The sequence below is a fragment of the Barbus barbus genome (genome assembly GCF_936440315.1).
Source record: "Barbus barbus genome assembly, chromosome: 7".
NCBI lineage: Eukaryota > Metazoa > Chordata > Actinopteri > Cypriniformes > Cyprinidae > Barbus > Barbus barbus.
In genome coordinates, this window is record NC_136735.1 from 1,931,764 (window position 1) to 1,948,962 (window position 17,199).

Genomic DNA, 17,199 nt, shown 5'->3' on the forward strand with positions numbered 1-17,199 from the left:
TGCCTTTTTATGAGGAAACTTGGCTTGATTTTCTCACAAATGTGTGCTGGAAGATTTTCTCACAAATGCAATTGAGCAACTTCCTTTTCTAAAAACAGCAGATGGCGCTGTTGGACAATTTATGCTATTCTCCCGAGACCCGAAACACCTGTTTACATTTTCAAGGAAAATTCAGCAGACCAACATGTGTGGGGAACAGGTGAGTTTCTGTCTTACTAGATCTATAATTAACAATTTAGATGTTTTCACAAAGCGACCCTACTACAGTGTCAGTGAAATTCACAATAAGTGCTGTAAAGTTGTGAACCTGATTGATTAGTTCAAAAATCAGTAGTGACACGGCTAAATATTTAACTAGTCTGTCTTTCCCTATAAAAACCATTCCATTCTCCATACCTCTTATCCACTGCAGGATAAAGAATATATAGGCTACATATGTTGATACAATTGTTCAACATTCAAAACAATGCAGGGGTATAACAGTTTATTGTGCCGCAATATATTGTAATACTAAAATACAAAATGTATTCTGGATAGTGACAATATTGTGTACCAAAAATTAAAGCTTAGACAATTTAATTTAGTATCAGATATAATAATATCACCCAAAAGGTAATTAATTATATAAATAAAAAATTTAAAACAAATCACATTGTTAGTACAATTACAATGTCTAAAACGTTTGTAAATGTTGTAACACTGTGCAATCATTTGTGTCTAAGTCTTGTCCTGTGAATTGGGGAAAAGGATCAAGTTCACACTGATGTTGATCAGACGGCTGAGGAAGTTTGGAATGAGCCCCAGCATCCTCAGATCATTCTACACCTGCACTGTGGAGAGCATCCTGACAGGCTGCATCACCGCCTGGTTTGGAAACAGCACTGCTGGCAACCGCAAAGCTCTGCAAAGGGTCGTGCGAACTGCCCGTCACATTGTTGGAGGTGAGCTTCCCTCCCTCCAGGACATCTACACCAGGCGGTGTATAAAGAAAGCCCGGAGGATCATCAATGACTCCAGCCACCCGTCCCACAGACTGCTCTCTCTGCTGCCCTCAGGAAGACGTCTCCGCAGCATCCGATCCCGCACTAGCCGACTGAGGGATAGCTTTTTTCCTCAGGCTATCAGGCTAATGAACAGTCAAAACTAATACACCCTACAGCACACTCCCACTTTACAATATACCACGCACTGCACTTTAATTCCATACAGTTCAAACTGGACTACCAGTACACTACTGCACAAATACAACAATCTTTTTGCCAGCACTGGATACCATCCAATGCACATCCATGACATTTGCACATCCGGTTTATATATAATCTGCTGCATCTTCGCATATTACTGTGTGTATATAACGTAGAATGTGTACTATATACTGTGTATAATGTGTATCGGTAACTGTATGTCTGTCTAATAGTACACTGTGTGTACTGAGTATATGTATGTGTATATTACACATTGTCATCTGTATAAGTCTGTACGTATGTATGGTAATGTCTATATGTAAATTGTTTCTGCAGTGTCTGGAGCACGCTCACAAGAATTTCACTCACGAAGGCACATGTGCTGTGGTGATGTGACAATAAAAGTGATTTGATTTGATTTGATTTGATTTTTGATATAATACTAAATTCAGCATTTTAACAAACAGTGGTTTACCAGTATTTCAGAATGATTTTAACAATGTAGTGATTAGAAAATAATCTTTGGGGTCGAAGATCGTGCATTTTGTCACGTTTTCTTGATGACCACGAAAAGCAGTAAAATTACAGATACGAGTATGGAATCGTTTGAAGGTCTACTTTTGTTTCTATATAGTCATAATAACAACAAAATAATGTGCTTTTATAAAATAAAGAAAACAAACAGGGTGCACTCTCTGCCATCTCGGTCTCTAGGAACTTTCTTCACATGCACATGAATAAAACAACCTGAATCTCAGTGAATATGTGCCTCACATGCATGATACATATATGTATAGAAATCTTGAAATGTTTACTTTTAAATAAACCAATTCAAATTGGAAACAAATATTCTCTGATTATGTAATCTGTATGAAAGTAATGAGAGGTACAGTTTCTCCCGTCTCACCTCATTATCGCTAAAGTGATCCCGCCTCACACTGAGCGCTCTGTTCACATGTTAATGATCTGAGGTCAGCCAGGTAAACATGCAGATGCCCCCGAAAAATGGCATCAAAATGTCAAGCTTCATCATAGAATTTAGCCTACTTTCTTTTTCTGCGCGTTGGATGATGGCACGATACACGGGTGAAGACACTCTGGACAGTGGGGACTCTTCTTGGAGTGACTCAGATGATGGACGTTTGCATTTTTAAGAGCGACTAATATAATTCCTGATAGTAGTCTTTTTTTCTTAACTTCATGAGTTAAAATGTTGCTCAGCTATATATAAAAAGCTACATATTTTTGTGTAAATCTGCTGTTTTTGGAAAAGGAAGTTGCTTAATTGCATTTGTGAGAACATCTGCCAGCACACATTTGTGAGAAAATCTTCCAGCACACATTTGTGAGAAAATCTTCCAGCACACATTTGTGAGAAAATCTTCCAGCACACATTTGTGAGAAAATCTTCCAGCATGCATTTGTGAGAAAATCTTCCAGCACACATTTGTGAGAAAATCTTCCAGCACACATTTGTGAGAAAATCTTCCAGCATGCATTTGTGAGAATCAAGCTGTAACACACAATACATATATCTGTCCATACCTCTGCATTCTCTCTCAAATAGAGTTTTGTATTTACAAATCACTGTGTTTCTTTGAAAGTCGAGTTTTTCTTTGCAAAGCAGATTCTGTTTATTTGCAAAACGCTGGATTTATTTGATGAATATTGTCACAAAATTTGCTCCATATATGAACCATTTCTCTACTCCTGCCATGCCCGCGGGGAGAATTACGCCCATTTGACAAAGTTTTTTTTTTGTTTTTTTCCTAGGAAATTTTATTATCCAGTAGGAGGAATAAATACCAGGAGAGCTTGAGATAGCACTAAAAGGGCTGAAGTGTTTGTGGACGTGAAGTAACGGTCAGCTGGAGACTGATTTTCTCTTGGAATTTAATAGCTACATCACATTAGACTTAGAAAGCAGCTACGGTTTTCTAACATGCAGCTATACTGGACACTTCTTTTGGGTGAGTAGCCTGTTGTACTCTGTTTTACTCTGGTCAGGTGTGTGTACGTGACATACTGAAGCCAGATTAGTAGTCAGACAACTTCTGAGAATAGATAGAGCCTATGTGTCAGAGGCTGCAAGTGAATAACTGGGTGTCTGTGTAACAAAGACTGCTCTTTAAACTCGACCATTTCAGTTGTTACAACAAGATTCTTGTTTACTGTTTTGTATTACGTTTCCTATTTAGCTACAGTAGACAGTTTAATGGGCCTTGAAGAAAAAATGTAAACCTAGAAATGTATTGTTTTTTCTTCCCATTTTAGTCGGCCCAGTATTATAAAACAAATGGCATTCAAGCTTACTGCAATAATTACACACATGACTGATTACACACAGGCAGAAATTTCATAAACTTTGAGTTTTTCATGTACAGTAATGTGTCTTCAACAAAATACTGTATGTTCATCTGATAATGTACGGAGCTCTTTGGAATGTAATACAAATGTGTCAGTCGTTGCCTTGGTAACGCAAGTGTAATGTAAACAGCGATATGGATGATGATCAGATTCTGTTTTTGGGATGTATATAGATTATGTAAAAATAATAGTAAAAAAAAAAATTCACTATAGCTGTATTTTTCAATCTCTTCCCAGGTCTCTTTCTGCCATCATGCAGTGGATGCTCCATTGGATATAAACTTGTTAAAAACAAATGTGTTGGTAATGCTGCCTTTGTGGTTTGATTGAATAGTGCAAAAGTAACAGTTTGGCTGTTACAGTATTTTTAATAGTCTGTATGTCACTCAAAAGAGGGAGTTTGTGTTATGTGGATCATCTGTCTGCCTCTCTTACAGATGTGGATGAATGTGCAACAAGTGTGTGTGATTATCATACTCAGTGTGTAAATACAGTTGGAAGTTACTACTGCTGGTGTAATCCAAATTTAGATGTCACGTGTGAAGGTGTGAGGCATTTAATTATTAATTTAGCATAAACTTTGATCCCCCCTGTCAGATATAAACAGTTATCCAAAGACAGGCTACTATAGCGACTCTGTTTTAATCCAGTTTAAGATCTCAACTGACTCTGAAACAGAATGTGAAGGTACCTTTTGTTTTTCTGGCCTATGAATTTAATTTGATGTGTTAAACAAAACCTACCAATTTGGACTGTATAATGCTGATGCCAACACCAACGTCACATCAAACCAGCTGTATGTACAATGTGTGTCTAATTATGTGCAACTATATTAAAATGACATTAACAGAGACTGATTTCTCATCTTCTCTCTCTCACAGACATCATTGAGTGTAAAGATGATCCAGATGTTTGTGGCACAAACGCCGACTGCATCAATCATCCAGGTGGCTACAGCTGCCAATGTTACAAGGGTTACAGTAACTTTGGCAACAACCAGTCAAAATGCATTGGTGAGAATTATAATATTATTTGCTTCATTTTAAATGCACCAATGCAATTTTTAGATCCTCTTTCGTGTTTTTTTTCCCCCACAGAAATGGATTGTGATCAGTTTGAACCTGGATCTCATGCAGGCCACACACTAGAGAAGGTAGAATTTGTACTTCTGCTTATAATTTTACTATTAGTAGTGGTAGTCATAGTAGTATTAGTAGTTTCACTATATGCCCTATTTTTTATTTTTTTATTTTTTTTACATTTTGCAAAAGTTATGTAAATGTGATGACAAAATGCTCTTAAAATAACATGTAATGTTCTTATATTATTAATATTTGATTTGCGTTCTCATCTTGATGTAAAGAGAAAACATACTGAGGACAATGTCCTTGGAGCTTATTTATGATGTGTTTACATGAACGTTCTCATTATGTTGTGAAAAAGAACTCTGAGAACAACATTCTCAGATGCTATCTGTACATTGTGAATGTTCTCATAATGTTGACAGAAACTGCTCTTAGAAAAACATTGTGATTGTGTTATTGATATTTGCTGAAATGTTACAAGTGAAAGTTCAAAGAATGTTATATTGTGAGTAAAGATAAATTAAGGAGAAAGTCGTATTATGTCGTATTATTATAAAGTCGTATCATGGCAAGCAAACTCAATATTTTAACATTCTAGAAACATTGTAAATCAATGTTCCCATAATGTTTTTAGAACATAGAAATGTACACTGCAAAGGTGGAACAGAACTGCTTCTGATGTGGCAATTAGGCATCTTTATGCAGACTGTTTAATGCTGTCTTATTCAGCCTTATTCAGTTGTGTAAAGATGCATGTAGACTTTGACTTTCGTTTGTCTTCTAGTTGAAGCATTTGATGTCACTGTTGAAGAGAAGCTGTGAGTCTCTGAATGATTCACGTGGAGGACAATTAACTGGAGAGAAGTTACTGGAGGTCAAACACACACGGCACAATATATATTCATATAGAAGTAAACATGCACTCGCACAGGGGCGAATGAACATCACTAATTCGTTTCACAGAAATTGTGCAGTTCCTCTGACGAGCTGCTGTCTGAAGGAAACATCACGGATGGGAAGATGTTGAGTCAGTTTCTGGGTGCGATGGAGAACAGCATGCGTCTGATTGGACCTCAGCTGAGAGAGCCTGTGACCAGGATGGAGACGCACAACACCTGTGAGAAACCGTGTTTAGATACAATCTCACTGTGGTACTGAATGGAAATACTGAAAATAGGGCATTTATTACATTTTTATGATGTGCCTCACAGTTGTTGAAGTTACAGTCACACGGAGCCAGACTCCGCCCAGTGGGCGTTTCATTCTGAGCACAGACTCTGTCCTTTTCAATGCCAGCTGGGAAGCAGTTGTAGGGGATTCATATCCAGGTATATATATATATATATACATATATGTACTTATGAAACCATCAGCACTTTGACGAGATGTAACTGTAATTTTTCTATAGGTTTTGCGTTTGCGGCGCTGGTCAGTTATAAAGGTCTGAACTCCTCCAGTGATCTGCTCCACAAGATAAGCGGAGAGAAATCAGATGATAAAGAGAGAAGCGTCACTTATCAACTCAACTCTAAAGTGGTGACCGCCGTCGTCAGTAATACAGAAACCAAACAGCTGTCAGAGCCGGTGATGCTCGTCTTTACACACGTCTGACCTCTCTGATTGCCAACAAGGGTTTTGCCACCAAGTACTAAGTCATGTTTTGCGAAGGGCTTAAATACTTATTTGACTCATTAAAATGCAAATCAATTTATAACTTTTTTGAAATGCGTTTTTCTAGATTTGTTGTTGTTGTTGTTGTTATTCTGTCTCTCACTGTTAAAATAAACCTACCATTAAAATTATAGACTGATCATTTCTTTGTCAGTGGGCAAACATACAAAATCAGCAGGGGATCAAATAATTTTTTTCCCCCACTGTACATGTAAAGACACTTCTGTGAACGTGAGGAGGTGTTCTGTGAGGAACAAAGGTCAAAAGGGTTTAAAAGGAATTTCAGTCTGATCCTTGTCTGCTAGGTGGGGTAAGTCAGTCCAAGGAAGTCTTTAGCTTGTGATTTCTATCATGGATTTACATGTATTGGTCATGCTGTGCATCTCTTTAGCCCGGGACACACCAAGCCGACTTCAAAGAACTAAAGGCGACGGTGTTGTCGCCTCGCGTCGGCAGCGTCAGACCAAAAAGCTGCACTTGAACACACCGAACAGACTACTTGTTGACGGCAAACTAAACACATGCGTTCTGTGCATGCGTGAGAGGAATTAACTGTTTATATCAGCAGCTATCAATATTCGTCATTCAAAAGGAGAAGCCGAAACAAAGATATACGAGATAAACGCCAATATAGAAATGTAAACAAAGCAGCGCTTGCTTACCATTTTGTATATCAGTAATGTTGATAACCTTTTTTTTTCCTTCGTGCATAGCCAACCATGTACCTTGTAATTTCACGCAACTGTTGTCCATAAAATGTGTGGCACAAATTTGAATATTTGGGTTGTGCTGTTATGTTGTAACCAAATCTTAACCAATGATTCCTAATTGCATCTACTTTCGGAAGGCCAAATAACGTGCTTTTGCTTTCGCATAGAACCACACAGTGTCTCCCTGACACGGCTGCATCAACACTACTGCGGTTACTGAAACCATGCCTTCTTTCCTCACGTGAACATTTGGGCGGTATTACGCAAATATTTCCACATCGTAGACATGTAGGGGCGTGTTTAAATGAGCCGTTTTAGGAGGGCTTGGACGAGTCTTAACTTTTATAAAGAATATCTCTTTGGGTTAGACACTCTTTATAACTTTAGGCATCTCATCTTTGCATGAACAGCTTGTAACACTCCAAAGAGAAAGTAAAACTTGAAATCGCATCATATGACCCCTTTAAATTGTCTGATTCGCTCTGATAATGTAAATAAGGTTGCTGTGACATCTACATTGTACAGACTAGCAAAGGTTAAATACGATATAAAAAGATACAAATGAAACAAATAGTGCTTTAAGTTTTTTTATGCAAGTCTAACGTATTCAGTTAACAGACTATAGAAATTTAATAATCAAATGAAAAATAAAACAGCATAGTCTTCACTAAATTAAACTTCCTTTGTTTCTTATCAAAGAGTCCTTCAGTTAAGAGCGGTGAGTGATTTTGTCTTTTGTTATTTCATTAATATTAAGCAGGAATATTAGGCTGCTGTCACTTTAAGAGCTGCACAGATCCAATTCCCTGTTACATCTTTTCATTCTCAACTGTTTATGCTCAATTATTACATATCTGTCAAGGGTTTACATGAAGAATCAACATTTTGCATTTTGACGCATTTTTGCGTATATTTGACGGTTTATGCATGCACCTTAAGCTTTGACTTTACATGTGCATGTTCTATACCGAATCACAGCACGTGCAGAAAATCCAAGGAACAGTGCACGTTTTGCACTTTTAAAAACACAAATAAATCTAATCAGCTTTATAAGTCAAGCACGTCCCATTTTGCAAAAGTCACATTACATGATTTTACGGATTTGCACATGAAATTGGACTTTTATGGAGGAACGAAAGCGCACCGCTGGAAAGGAGACAGAATGGGGCGCAATAATAGTTCTATCTCGATTATTGTATTTTTATGTACTGTGTTTTCAGAATTGTTGGAAGCCTAAATTGAATTTGAAACTGCATTTCGATTAATTGCATAGCTCTAATTTCTACTGAAAAAAATAATTTGCCTTATGAACTGTTATATGAGTGTTTTAACTGTATGGCCTGCTTCTTCCTCAGTATGAGGAAATTCACTATGACCTGCTAAATCCTGTTCGGGAAAAACAGGATATCACAACAATGTTGGGAAGACATCACGTGAAATGAATGTGTCAAGTGTATCACTTTAGCTATATATGGCATCAGTAAGGAGACAGCTTTTGAAAACATAGAACAAAGGGTATAATTTATTATACACTTATTTTAGTCAATCTAAGTCATGTTGTATATGTTTTTAGGGCAGTCGTGGCCTAATGGATAGAGAGTTGGACTTGTAACCTGAAGGTCGTGGGTTTGAGTCTCAGGTCCGGCAGGGATTGTAGGTGGGGGAGTGAATAACCAACACTCTCTCCACCCTCAATACCACGACTGAGGTGAGACCCTTGAGCAAGGCACCGAACCCCCAACTGCTCCCCGGGTGTATGTTCACTACTGTGTGTACACTTGGATGGGTTAAATGCAGAGCACAAATTCAGAGTATGGTCACCATACTTGGCCACACACCACTACCCTCCCCCTTCCCTTTAATTAGGTTTTTATGGTTTTAGCTTTAGTTAATGACTAATAACCCTGGTTTAAGTAACACAAAAATGTAAAATGTTTGATGTGAGGTGTGTTTCTCTCTCAGGTAGCGTGTGCGATTGTGGCCGGTCTGCTTCATTTCTTCTTCTTGTCTGCGTTCTGCTGGATGCTGCTGGAGGGGGTTCAGCTCTACCGGATGGTTGTGCTGGTGTTTCACACCACATTAAATCATCTCCACATGTGTGCGGTGGGATATGGAGTCCCTCTCGTCATCGTCTCCGTCTCTGCCATCGCCTTCCCAAAGGGATACGGCACCAAACGACAGTGAGTTTCTGGAATTGGTCAAATATTCTTGGAAAAAAATATATGATGAGTAAATTGACTAATAATCATGCACACAGCTCGCTGAATATAATATATAGTATATAAAAGAGACCCCATGAATCAAAATGTGGGTTTTGTCTCAGCATTGAGGTCTATATGCTAGTGTACTTTTAAATGTTTTGACAGTTATGAACACTTATATTTATCTTTTCCTTTGGGAAATGTACTAAATGTATTGACTACTCATCTTATGTGCAAACAAATAATTTAAATCCGGGTTCATGGCTGTGATATAAACCAAACCCTGTAGAAGAATGTCCCCAACTTCCTGAATGGATTATGAAAGGAAAAGAAGGATGAACTAGTCTTTTATGTGTTTTTGTAATCATGTGGTTGATTTATCATTCTAACTTGTGTTGCAGCTGCTGGCTCTCTCTCGATCGCTATTTTATCTTGAGTTTTTTCGCACCCGTCTGCATCATTGTGATCCTCAATGGTTTTGTTTTCATCATCACTGTGTGGAAACTGGCTAAAAAGTTCTCCAGTCTCAATCCAGACCTCTCCAAACTCAACCAGATCAGGTGTGTGATCTCTTATTGATCTCAAAATAGATTCAATCAGTCTTGATTTTTCTTCTGTCAGTGGTTTTGATGAATTATATTTGTTGTGTAGGAGTTTCACAGCGACCGCCGTGGCTCAGTTATGTGTTCTTGGAGGAACGTGGATCTTCGGCTTCTTCCTCTTCCAGGAGAAAGGGAGTAAAGTCATGCTGTACCTCTTCATCATCCTCAACACTCTCCAGGGGGCGCTCATCTTCATCATGCACTGCCTGCTGTCCAAACTGGTACTTACACATGCAACATAACAACTGAAAATCTGTGAATAATTTACTTACACACTGAACATTAGGTAACAGTGGCTTGTTTTAGACTTTCAGTAACATCTTGTAGGACTTCAGAGATTTGAAGTGACAGTTCACCCCAAAAAATTCAAATTTTCATTGCTCTTGTGTTCATTTGCCATTGAGGAGAATGCTTGTCCTTATAATGTCAGCATATAGTGACCTTCTTCAAGCTTCAAAAAATAATGCAAAAGCATCACAAAATGATCCCATGCAATTTGTGCCATATATATACGATATGTTCAGAAGGAGTGGTTGAACCATATATCACCCAGGGCCAAATGTTAAATTATCGGCATTAACTGATGTTTTTCAGGTTGATAAGTGCCAGAAGTAGCTTTTATTTTGACAATGAAAGGCCATTTATATTGACAGCACTAAGAACAACAGCATCTATGTGCAGTTGCCAGTGTAATCTTAAATCCTTGATTTCAAACTATATACCATGCTATATATCCAGCTATATTCATACTCATGTCATATTCACAGTGTAAATTTGTGTTAACTGGTCTTTATTTGGAAAGAAAATATGATTCCAAGTGCGCAAAAACTTACTGGGTGAACTGTTGTTTACTTTTTATTCATGTTTTTAACTATTTCTTTATTTGTGAAAATATTAGAACACAATTAGTATTTTCCATATTTATTTATTTTATGAAGTTCAAATTATTTTTTCATATTGATTATTTTTACAATTAATTATTTCTAACGCACTAAATATGTAAAATCTAAATTTCATTGCAGTAATACAGTTATATATTTTTTTAATTACATAGTGTAATATCATATATATCGGTTATATATCTTCCGAAGATATCGGTATCGGCATATAAATCCACGTCGCTCGACCACTATTCTGAATGCATGCAACTGGAGTTGGCCAGAAACTGTAATGTATTATTAAATTAAATATCATTTATTTTGCCTGTTGCCCCCTTCAGGTCAGGACGGAGTATTACCGTCTGTTTGTACGAATGTGCCCACATAAGAAGAAAGGCAAATACAGAACCAGCACCAGAACGGGCCAGACCAACAGCAGTCAGGTACATTAGTGTGTGTTTGAGTGTCTTGGACATTAAAGCAGCATTTGTGGGTTCAGTTTCTTCATTCTTCCTTTGACTTTGACAGAAACCTCTGCGGATCGAAGGCAGCACAGCAGAGACACAGATGTGAAGCACTTGTCATGCTGATGGATTTTGTACAAACTCATCAACACAAGACACATAAAGCCTTTCTGTGTCAAATGAAGACTTTTAACAAGCGTTAATTCAACAGTACACGTTCATATATATACAAACTAATATGAATTAAAAGGGGAATAAATTATATACATTCAATTGTTCATGTTATTAATTTAAAATTGGTTCAAAACTTTTTATTATTCTTAAATAATTTGAAGATTACTATTTATAAACTATTTATTTGTTCTCTCTGTACATATATAGCCTTTACATATTAGCACGTTGACACCTATAGAGGAAACCGAAAGTGCTGGAAAGTGTACATGTTGAGTGACGCAGAGCAGGAGCTGACACACGCAGAGGAAATCCTGAATGGAAGCTTTTGGAAAGAGCAAAACACAAATTTCAGAGCAGCATGTTTCTGTGAGTTTGCCTCTCTGCAATCCCTCCTCCCTTCTCACTCCTTTTCTTCTGTCTTGCTCCCTCCTCCCTTCCGTGCTCTCTCTCACTCTGTATTATGCCTATATCTCTTATCCTTATTCCACACAGTTCAGATGTTCAGCTGAGGACAAATGGCCTAGCGACTCTTGTGTGACGGGGTTCAGACTGAACTCTTGATATACAGTACCTTATTCTATGGCCAAGTGTACGCCTAATATGTCCAGAACTTCCTGGCCATACTTCCATTTTATAAAACGTATATATTTCTTGGCCTGAGTACCACTCCGATGTATTGCCATTGGATATATCATTGCACCACCCCTAGCAATGAAACTATATAATATATGGGTGTAATTATAAACTTTGAAGAAGTTTCACAGACAATTAGCTTCATGTTCATAACTCTTTCCATGGGCCCATGCAAGGACTGAGAATATTAGTCAGATGGCATCGAAAGATAAAGAGCTAAGACATTCTTAACAAGCCCCAATTACATGAGAAGCCTTGAGTAATTAAGCCGTTTTACTGGAATTCAATTAGGGTTAGATTACAAAAAGCACACGTTTCCTAATAATAAAAATAATGTTTCCATCATAGTAGCCGTGTGAAAAAACAAATCGGCTCCTTTTTAAGTCTCGTGGGTTTATTCTGTGTTGTGCCTCTCTCTTCAGGTAGGAGAGAGTATTGCAATAATATGAGCACATGAAGAGAAGAAATGACCGCATAGTTTCGCAAACAAATAGTCCAATAACCCTCAAGCAAGTCGATCGGAATCAGAAGATCCAAGAGTCAAATAGCACAGAAACTAAACTTGTTAAAATTACAAATGACTTGCTTCTTGCGTCAGACCAAGGCTGCATCTCACTGCTAGTTTTACTTGATCTTAGTGCTGCGTTTGACACAATAGATCATGACATACTCATAGATGAAATGCAAAACTATACTGGTATTCAAGGGCAGGCTTTAAGGTGGCTTAGATCCTAACTGTCCGATCGTTAGTACCTTTGTCTATTTAAACTGGGAATCATCTCAATTATTGGCAGTGAAGTGTGGAGTACCACAAGGATCTGTCCTCTTCTATTTTTAATATACATGTTGCCCTTTGGTAATTATTAGAAATTATAAGAAAATATGGGATTAGTTTCCATTGTTATGCTGATGATACTCAACTATATATCTCAACAAGACCAGATGAAATTTCTAAATTATCGAAGCTAACAGAGTGTGTTAAAAATTTAAAAGATTGGATGACCAATAATTTCCTCCTATTAAATCCAGATAAGACAGAGATACAGAGATTACTTATTGGACCAAAAAAAACAGTACACAGAATCTCTTGGATGACAGTTTGCAACTAGACAGATGTACTGTTACTTCCTCTACAGTCAAAAATCTAGGTGTTATATTAGACAGCAACTTGTCTTTTGAAAATCATATTTCTCATATTACAAAAATTGCCAAGTTACGTAACATGCTACCTGTTTCTGATGCAGAAAAGCTAGTTCATGCATTCATGACCTCTAGACAGGACTATTGTAATGTAGCCTACTACTAGCTGGTTGTCCTGCATCTTCAATAAACAAGCTACAGATAGTCCAAAATGAAGCGGCTAGAGTCCTTACCAGGACAAGAAAATATGATCATATTACCCCAATTTTACAGTCTCTGCACTGGCTATTAAGTTCCATATCAGTTACAAAATATTACTAATTATGAGGCCCGTAATGGTTCAGCTCCTGTGTACCTAACTTGTCTTCTACCACGCTACAATCCAACCCGCTCCCTAAGGTCGCAAAACTCTGGACTTTTGGTAGTACCTAGGATAGCAAAGTCCACTAAAGGAGGTAGAGCTTTTTCACATTTGGCTCCCAAACTCTGGAATAGCCTTCCTGATAACGTTCGGGGTTCAGACACACTCTCTCTGTTTAAATCTAGATTTCTGTGTGCTGTGTAGACATCTCTTTAACCAAGCATTCACCTAATCTCATAACCTTGTACTTCAGCTATGGCTGATCAAATGCACATTTTCATTCTTTTGGGTTGTTGAACACCTCATTAACAGCAGCTACACTAATTTCTCTATTTGTCTCTATTTGCTTCTCTGTTTCTGCCACGGGACTTGCCGAGGCAACAAGGAATTACACAAGCTTCAGTCTGGATCCATCCCTTATGAAGATCTGAGATGACCCAACACCTGAGAAGAGGTGATGCCAACCCCTCAGAAGACCTCAGATGATGCTAACCCTGGAACAACATACAAATCTACCACATTTTGCTTAATAGCAATGCTGAATTGAATTGAAAGAGGGTGTGAAAAGATCATTTTGTTGAAAAATAAAACGGGGGAAACATGATCAATTCAAGTGTCGCAGATGATAAGGGCGATAAAGCTTCTTGCGAAATAAAGGCATTGAGGCGTGTCTTGTTGATTGAGTCATCGTCACAGCCTCTCATTTCTCAGAGGCTCGAGTTCAGACAGAACCCTAAACTAAGCCAGTCCAGGCACGCAGAACCCGAAGAACCTGCAGACGCGTGACTGACAGCTGCGTCCTCCAATCAGAGCGGAGCGCTGAGTGTGGAGGCGGGGCTTCCAGACCGAGGTTCGCGCACTGCAAGCCAAGCGAGAGTTCACGAGTAAATCGCTATGTGTCATCTTTCTCTAGACGTCTGTCACTTACACACATTTCTCAGTAAGTTCTAGTCAGACCTGTGAAGACATCAAGTGCAGCTTTCAGCGTTTCTCTGGGATCATCTCGGTCAGAGGATTGAACTAGAGGTCAAAACTGAACGGGCTGATCGGGAGGAGCGCAGGCAAGTGCGTTTCAGGAGCAAACATCTGTTATCGACCTACTCTTCTGGTTATAATTACTGTATGCACACATGTAACGCTAAAGTAGTTTCAGTATATCTGGTCTTCAGTTCTTTGATTCTCCACATTTCTGGGGAAAAGATGATAAACAACGTTTTTATTATTATATTTTTTTTATTCATGTAACATTAAAAATAGATTAAAATAGATATTTTTAAGTGCATTTATGTAACCGCTAATGTGTGTTTTTGTGAGCTCCAACTCTGAATTTTTAACTTATTCTCTAAAATAAATGCATGTGCGAAAAATGTGGAATTTTACTTTTAACTTCTTTTTAGTAACTTTTATTATTAATTTGGGTATTTATGTGTACAATTTTTATATTTGTAATAAAGAATCACTATATGTAAAATACTGCTGTCAATACATCACACCAAGCATTTTAGGGAATAGCTGATCTTTTTCCCCAGTTGTTTCTTATTAGATGAAAAACAATGACAGTGAGTTTCAAGATCTGAAATATCATTTATTTAAAGATTTTTAAGTTCTATTCTAACAGTAGATTTATTAGATGTCATTACCAAAACCAATCAATATTTGAGAATTGTAATTCATAAATAGTCCATATTTGATCTAAATGGGCAGCTAGAAGACTTGTGTTATTGTCATTACCATCAGATATCAAGATTCTGAGTAGGTAAAATTATGCTGAATAATAATCTATAATTATATATAGTTTTTTTCTTTTTTCTTTTAATAATCAGTATCAAAACTATATGTTAAAATATAGATGGATGAAAAGTGTATACCTCAGGCTTTCTAACTGGTTGCCATTTCTTTTTCACCTTTTAATGCACTTTTTTGGCCTTCACTGGTCCAATTTAACCCCTGTACTGTGAGAATTAAATTTACCAGTCACTCAAATGCACAATAATTAATGTATAATAACTGCTTGTTGTCTCTTGTCCTCTCTCCTCCAGGATGGGTGCTGGAGACGGGTTTCGTGCCCCAGTAGCGGTCATCACAGCTGGGTTATTGAGTGTCCTGGGCCTCTCGTGGTTCTGGAGTTTGCTGGCTCTCTTAGGAGTTTATTTATGTTCTGGAGGATGGAGGTTTCTCTATGTGGCCGCTTGCACCATCAAGAGAGACCTTGTGTGAGTATAACCCACTTTCTCTCAGGTCGAGTATGAAGTATGGTGTAGAGAAAACTGACATGGACAAATCTACTATTAAATCTATTAAAAAGAGAACTTCTTATATAATCTACACATATTTATCTCTTTCGTTCTCTCTCTCCTCCAGTGGTCTGCAGGCACTGCTGCGTGTCAAATCGTTCATGAGTCATTATGTTCGCACGCACAGCACCGTCCCGTCCATATTCGCCCAGCGGGTGGCGCTCCACCCGGAGAAAGCGGCTCTGGTGGAGGAGTCGACTGGTGAGGTGTGGAGCTTCTCTGAGCTGGACCGGCGCTCGAACGCTGTGGCGCAGTGGGCCGTGGCGCAGGGCTGGACGTCTGGAGACGTGGTGGCTGTCTTCATGGAGAGCCGGCCGCTCATGGTGGCGCTGTGGCTCGGAATGGCTAAAGTGGGCGTGGAGCCGGCGCTCATCAATTTCAACCTGCGACGCGATTCGCTGATGCACTGCGTGGGCGTGTCCGGAGCACGAGGGATGGTGTTTGGGGCGGAGCTTCTGGATGGTGAGACATGATATATATTTTATTGTGACATTATATATTTTCAAAGGCCATTGGAGATATTTGTGGCCATGACATATAGCTACATAATTTAATTTGAGAAAATGTGACACATTTAGACAAATATTTGTTCAAGCGTTGTTTAATAAACATTCAAAAACAGTTTGGTAGCACTTTGTTTTACAGTCTGGTTTCTCACGTACATACTATGTTCTTACTTTAGTAATTACAATAACTAGGTAAAAACTAGATACTTACCCTGAACCTAACCCTACCCCATGCAGTTACTTTTTATTACCAGTACTTTCTTTGGTAGGTACACTGTAAGTACATGTAATTACACGTACTGTCAAATAAAATGCAACCACCAGTTTATTATAGTGTTGAGTTATTGGATACTAGAGTGTGCTGGCATGCCATGAAATGTGAGTTTTGGGGTTCACAACTATTAGCTTTGAGGCCATATATATGCAAACTGGGCTTTAGATATTTATGTAACTGTATATTTTTGGCATTATAGCCTACTTAGGGATGTATACAAATTGCTGTCCAATCAGATGCTCTGTAGAGTGAAAATGTGTTTGTGACTGGCGTTAACGAGTAGGTATTTTGCATTAAAAAAATAAATTAAATAATACTGATGAATATATATAATTAATCAATCTAAGGTCTGACAGGTATTAACAAGAAGCAAAATAAAGATTTTGTAAATGCAAAGGTAAAGGAAAAAAAAAAAAGAACAAACCTTATGGTATTTTGTGTTAAAATTAAATGAAAATAAATACTAAATAATAAATATATAATAATAAAAAAAAGTAAAAAGGGACAAGCCCTGTGGTATTTCACATTAAAGCGAAAAAATATAAAAAAATAATGATATAAATAACAATAACTATAACAATATTAGGCCTAAATAATAATATACATAATGATAAATATATAAATATAAATTATTATAATGATAAATGTCAGACTT

The 17,199-nt window shown here is 37.7% G+C and overlaps 3 protein-coding genes across 3 annotated transcripts in view; 2 read left to right on the forward strand and 1 right to left on the reverse strand.

The window, feature by feature from the left end:
* The window catches only part of LOC306872949 (uncharacterized protein), an 819,728-nt gene that overhangs the window by 656,439 nt on the left and 146,090 nt on the right, over positions 1–17,199 (reverse strand). The gene's annotated exons all lie outside the window — the stretch shown is intronic.
* LOC306872263 (adhesion G protein-coupled receptor E3-like) lies at positions 3,017–11,406 on the forward strand. The gene is made up of 15 exons (XM_079420761.1): positions 3,017–3,154; positions 3,789–3,854; positions 4,433–4,564; positions 4,649–4,704; positions 5,421–5,510; positions 5,600–5,753; positions 5,848–5,964; positions 6,045–6,241; positions 8,373–8,450; positions 8,687–8,725; positions 8,980–9,197; positions 9,620–9,778; positions 9,870–10,041; positions 11,040–11,141; positions 11,227–11,406. Exons 1-15 carry the CDS (start codon positions 3,127–3,129, stop codon positions 11,269–11,271), a joined length of 1,653 nt encoding a protein of 550 aa, XP_079276887.1. The 5' UTR covers positions 3,017–3,126; the 3' UTR covers positions 11,272–11,406.
* Positions 14,409–17,199, forward strand: part of LOC306872264 (long-chain fatty acid transport protein 1-like) — a 13,439-nt gene continuing 10,648 nt past the window's right edge. The window contains exons 1-3 of the mRNA XM_079420762.1: positions 14,409–14,531; positions 15,510–15,683; positions 15,832–16,226. Coding sequence (XP_079276888.1) covers positions 15,511–15,683; positions 15,832–16,226 — 568 coding nt within the window. The 5' untranslated portion in view covers positions 14,409–14,531; position 15,510. The remainder of the gene's footprint in view (positions 14,532–15,509; positions 15,684–15,831; positions 16,227–17,199) is intronic.

Excerpts from the sequence above, each read along its gene's own strand:
- LOC306872263 (XM_079420761.1), top strand. The coding sequence starts at position 3,127 with ATGCAGCTATACTGGACACTTCTTTTGG. Across the intron at positions 5,754-5,847 it reads GATGGAGACGCACAACACCT|TTGTTGAAGTTACAGTCACA; the intron begins GTGAGAAACCGT and ends TGTGCCTCACAG. Across the intron at positions 8,451-8,686 it reads CAATGTTGGGAAGACATCAC|ATAACCAACACTCTCTCCAC; the intron begins GTGAAATGAATG and ends GTGGGGGAGTGA.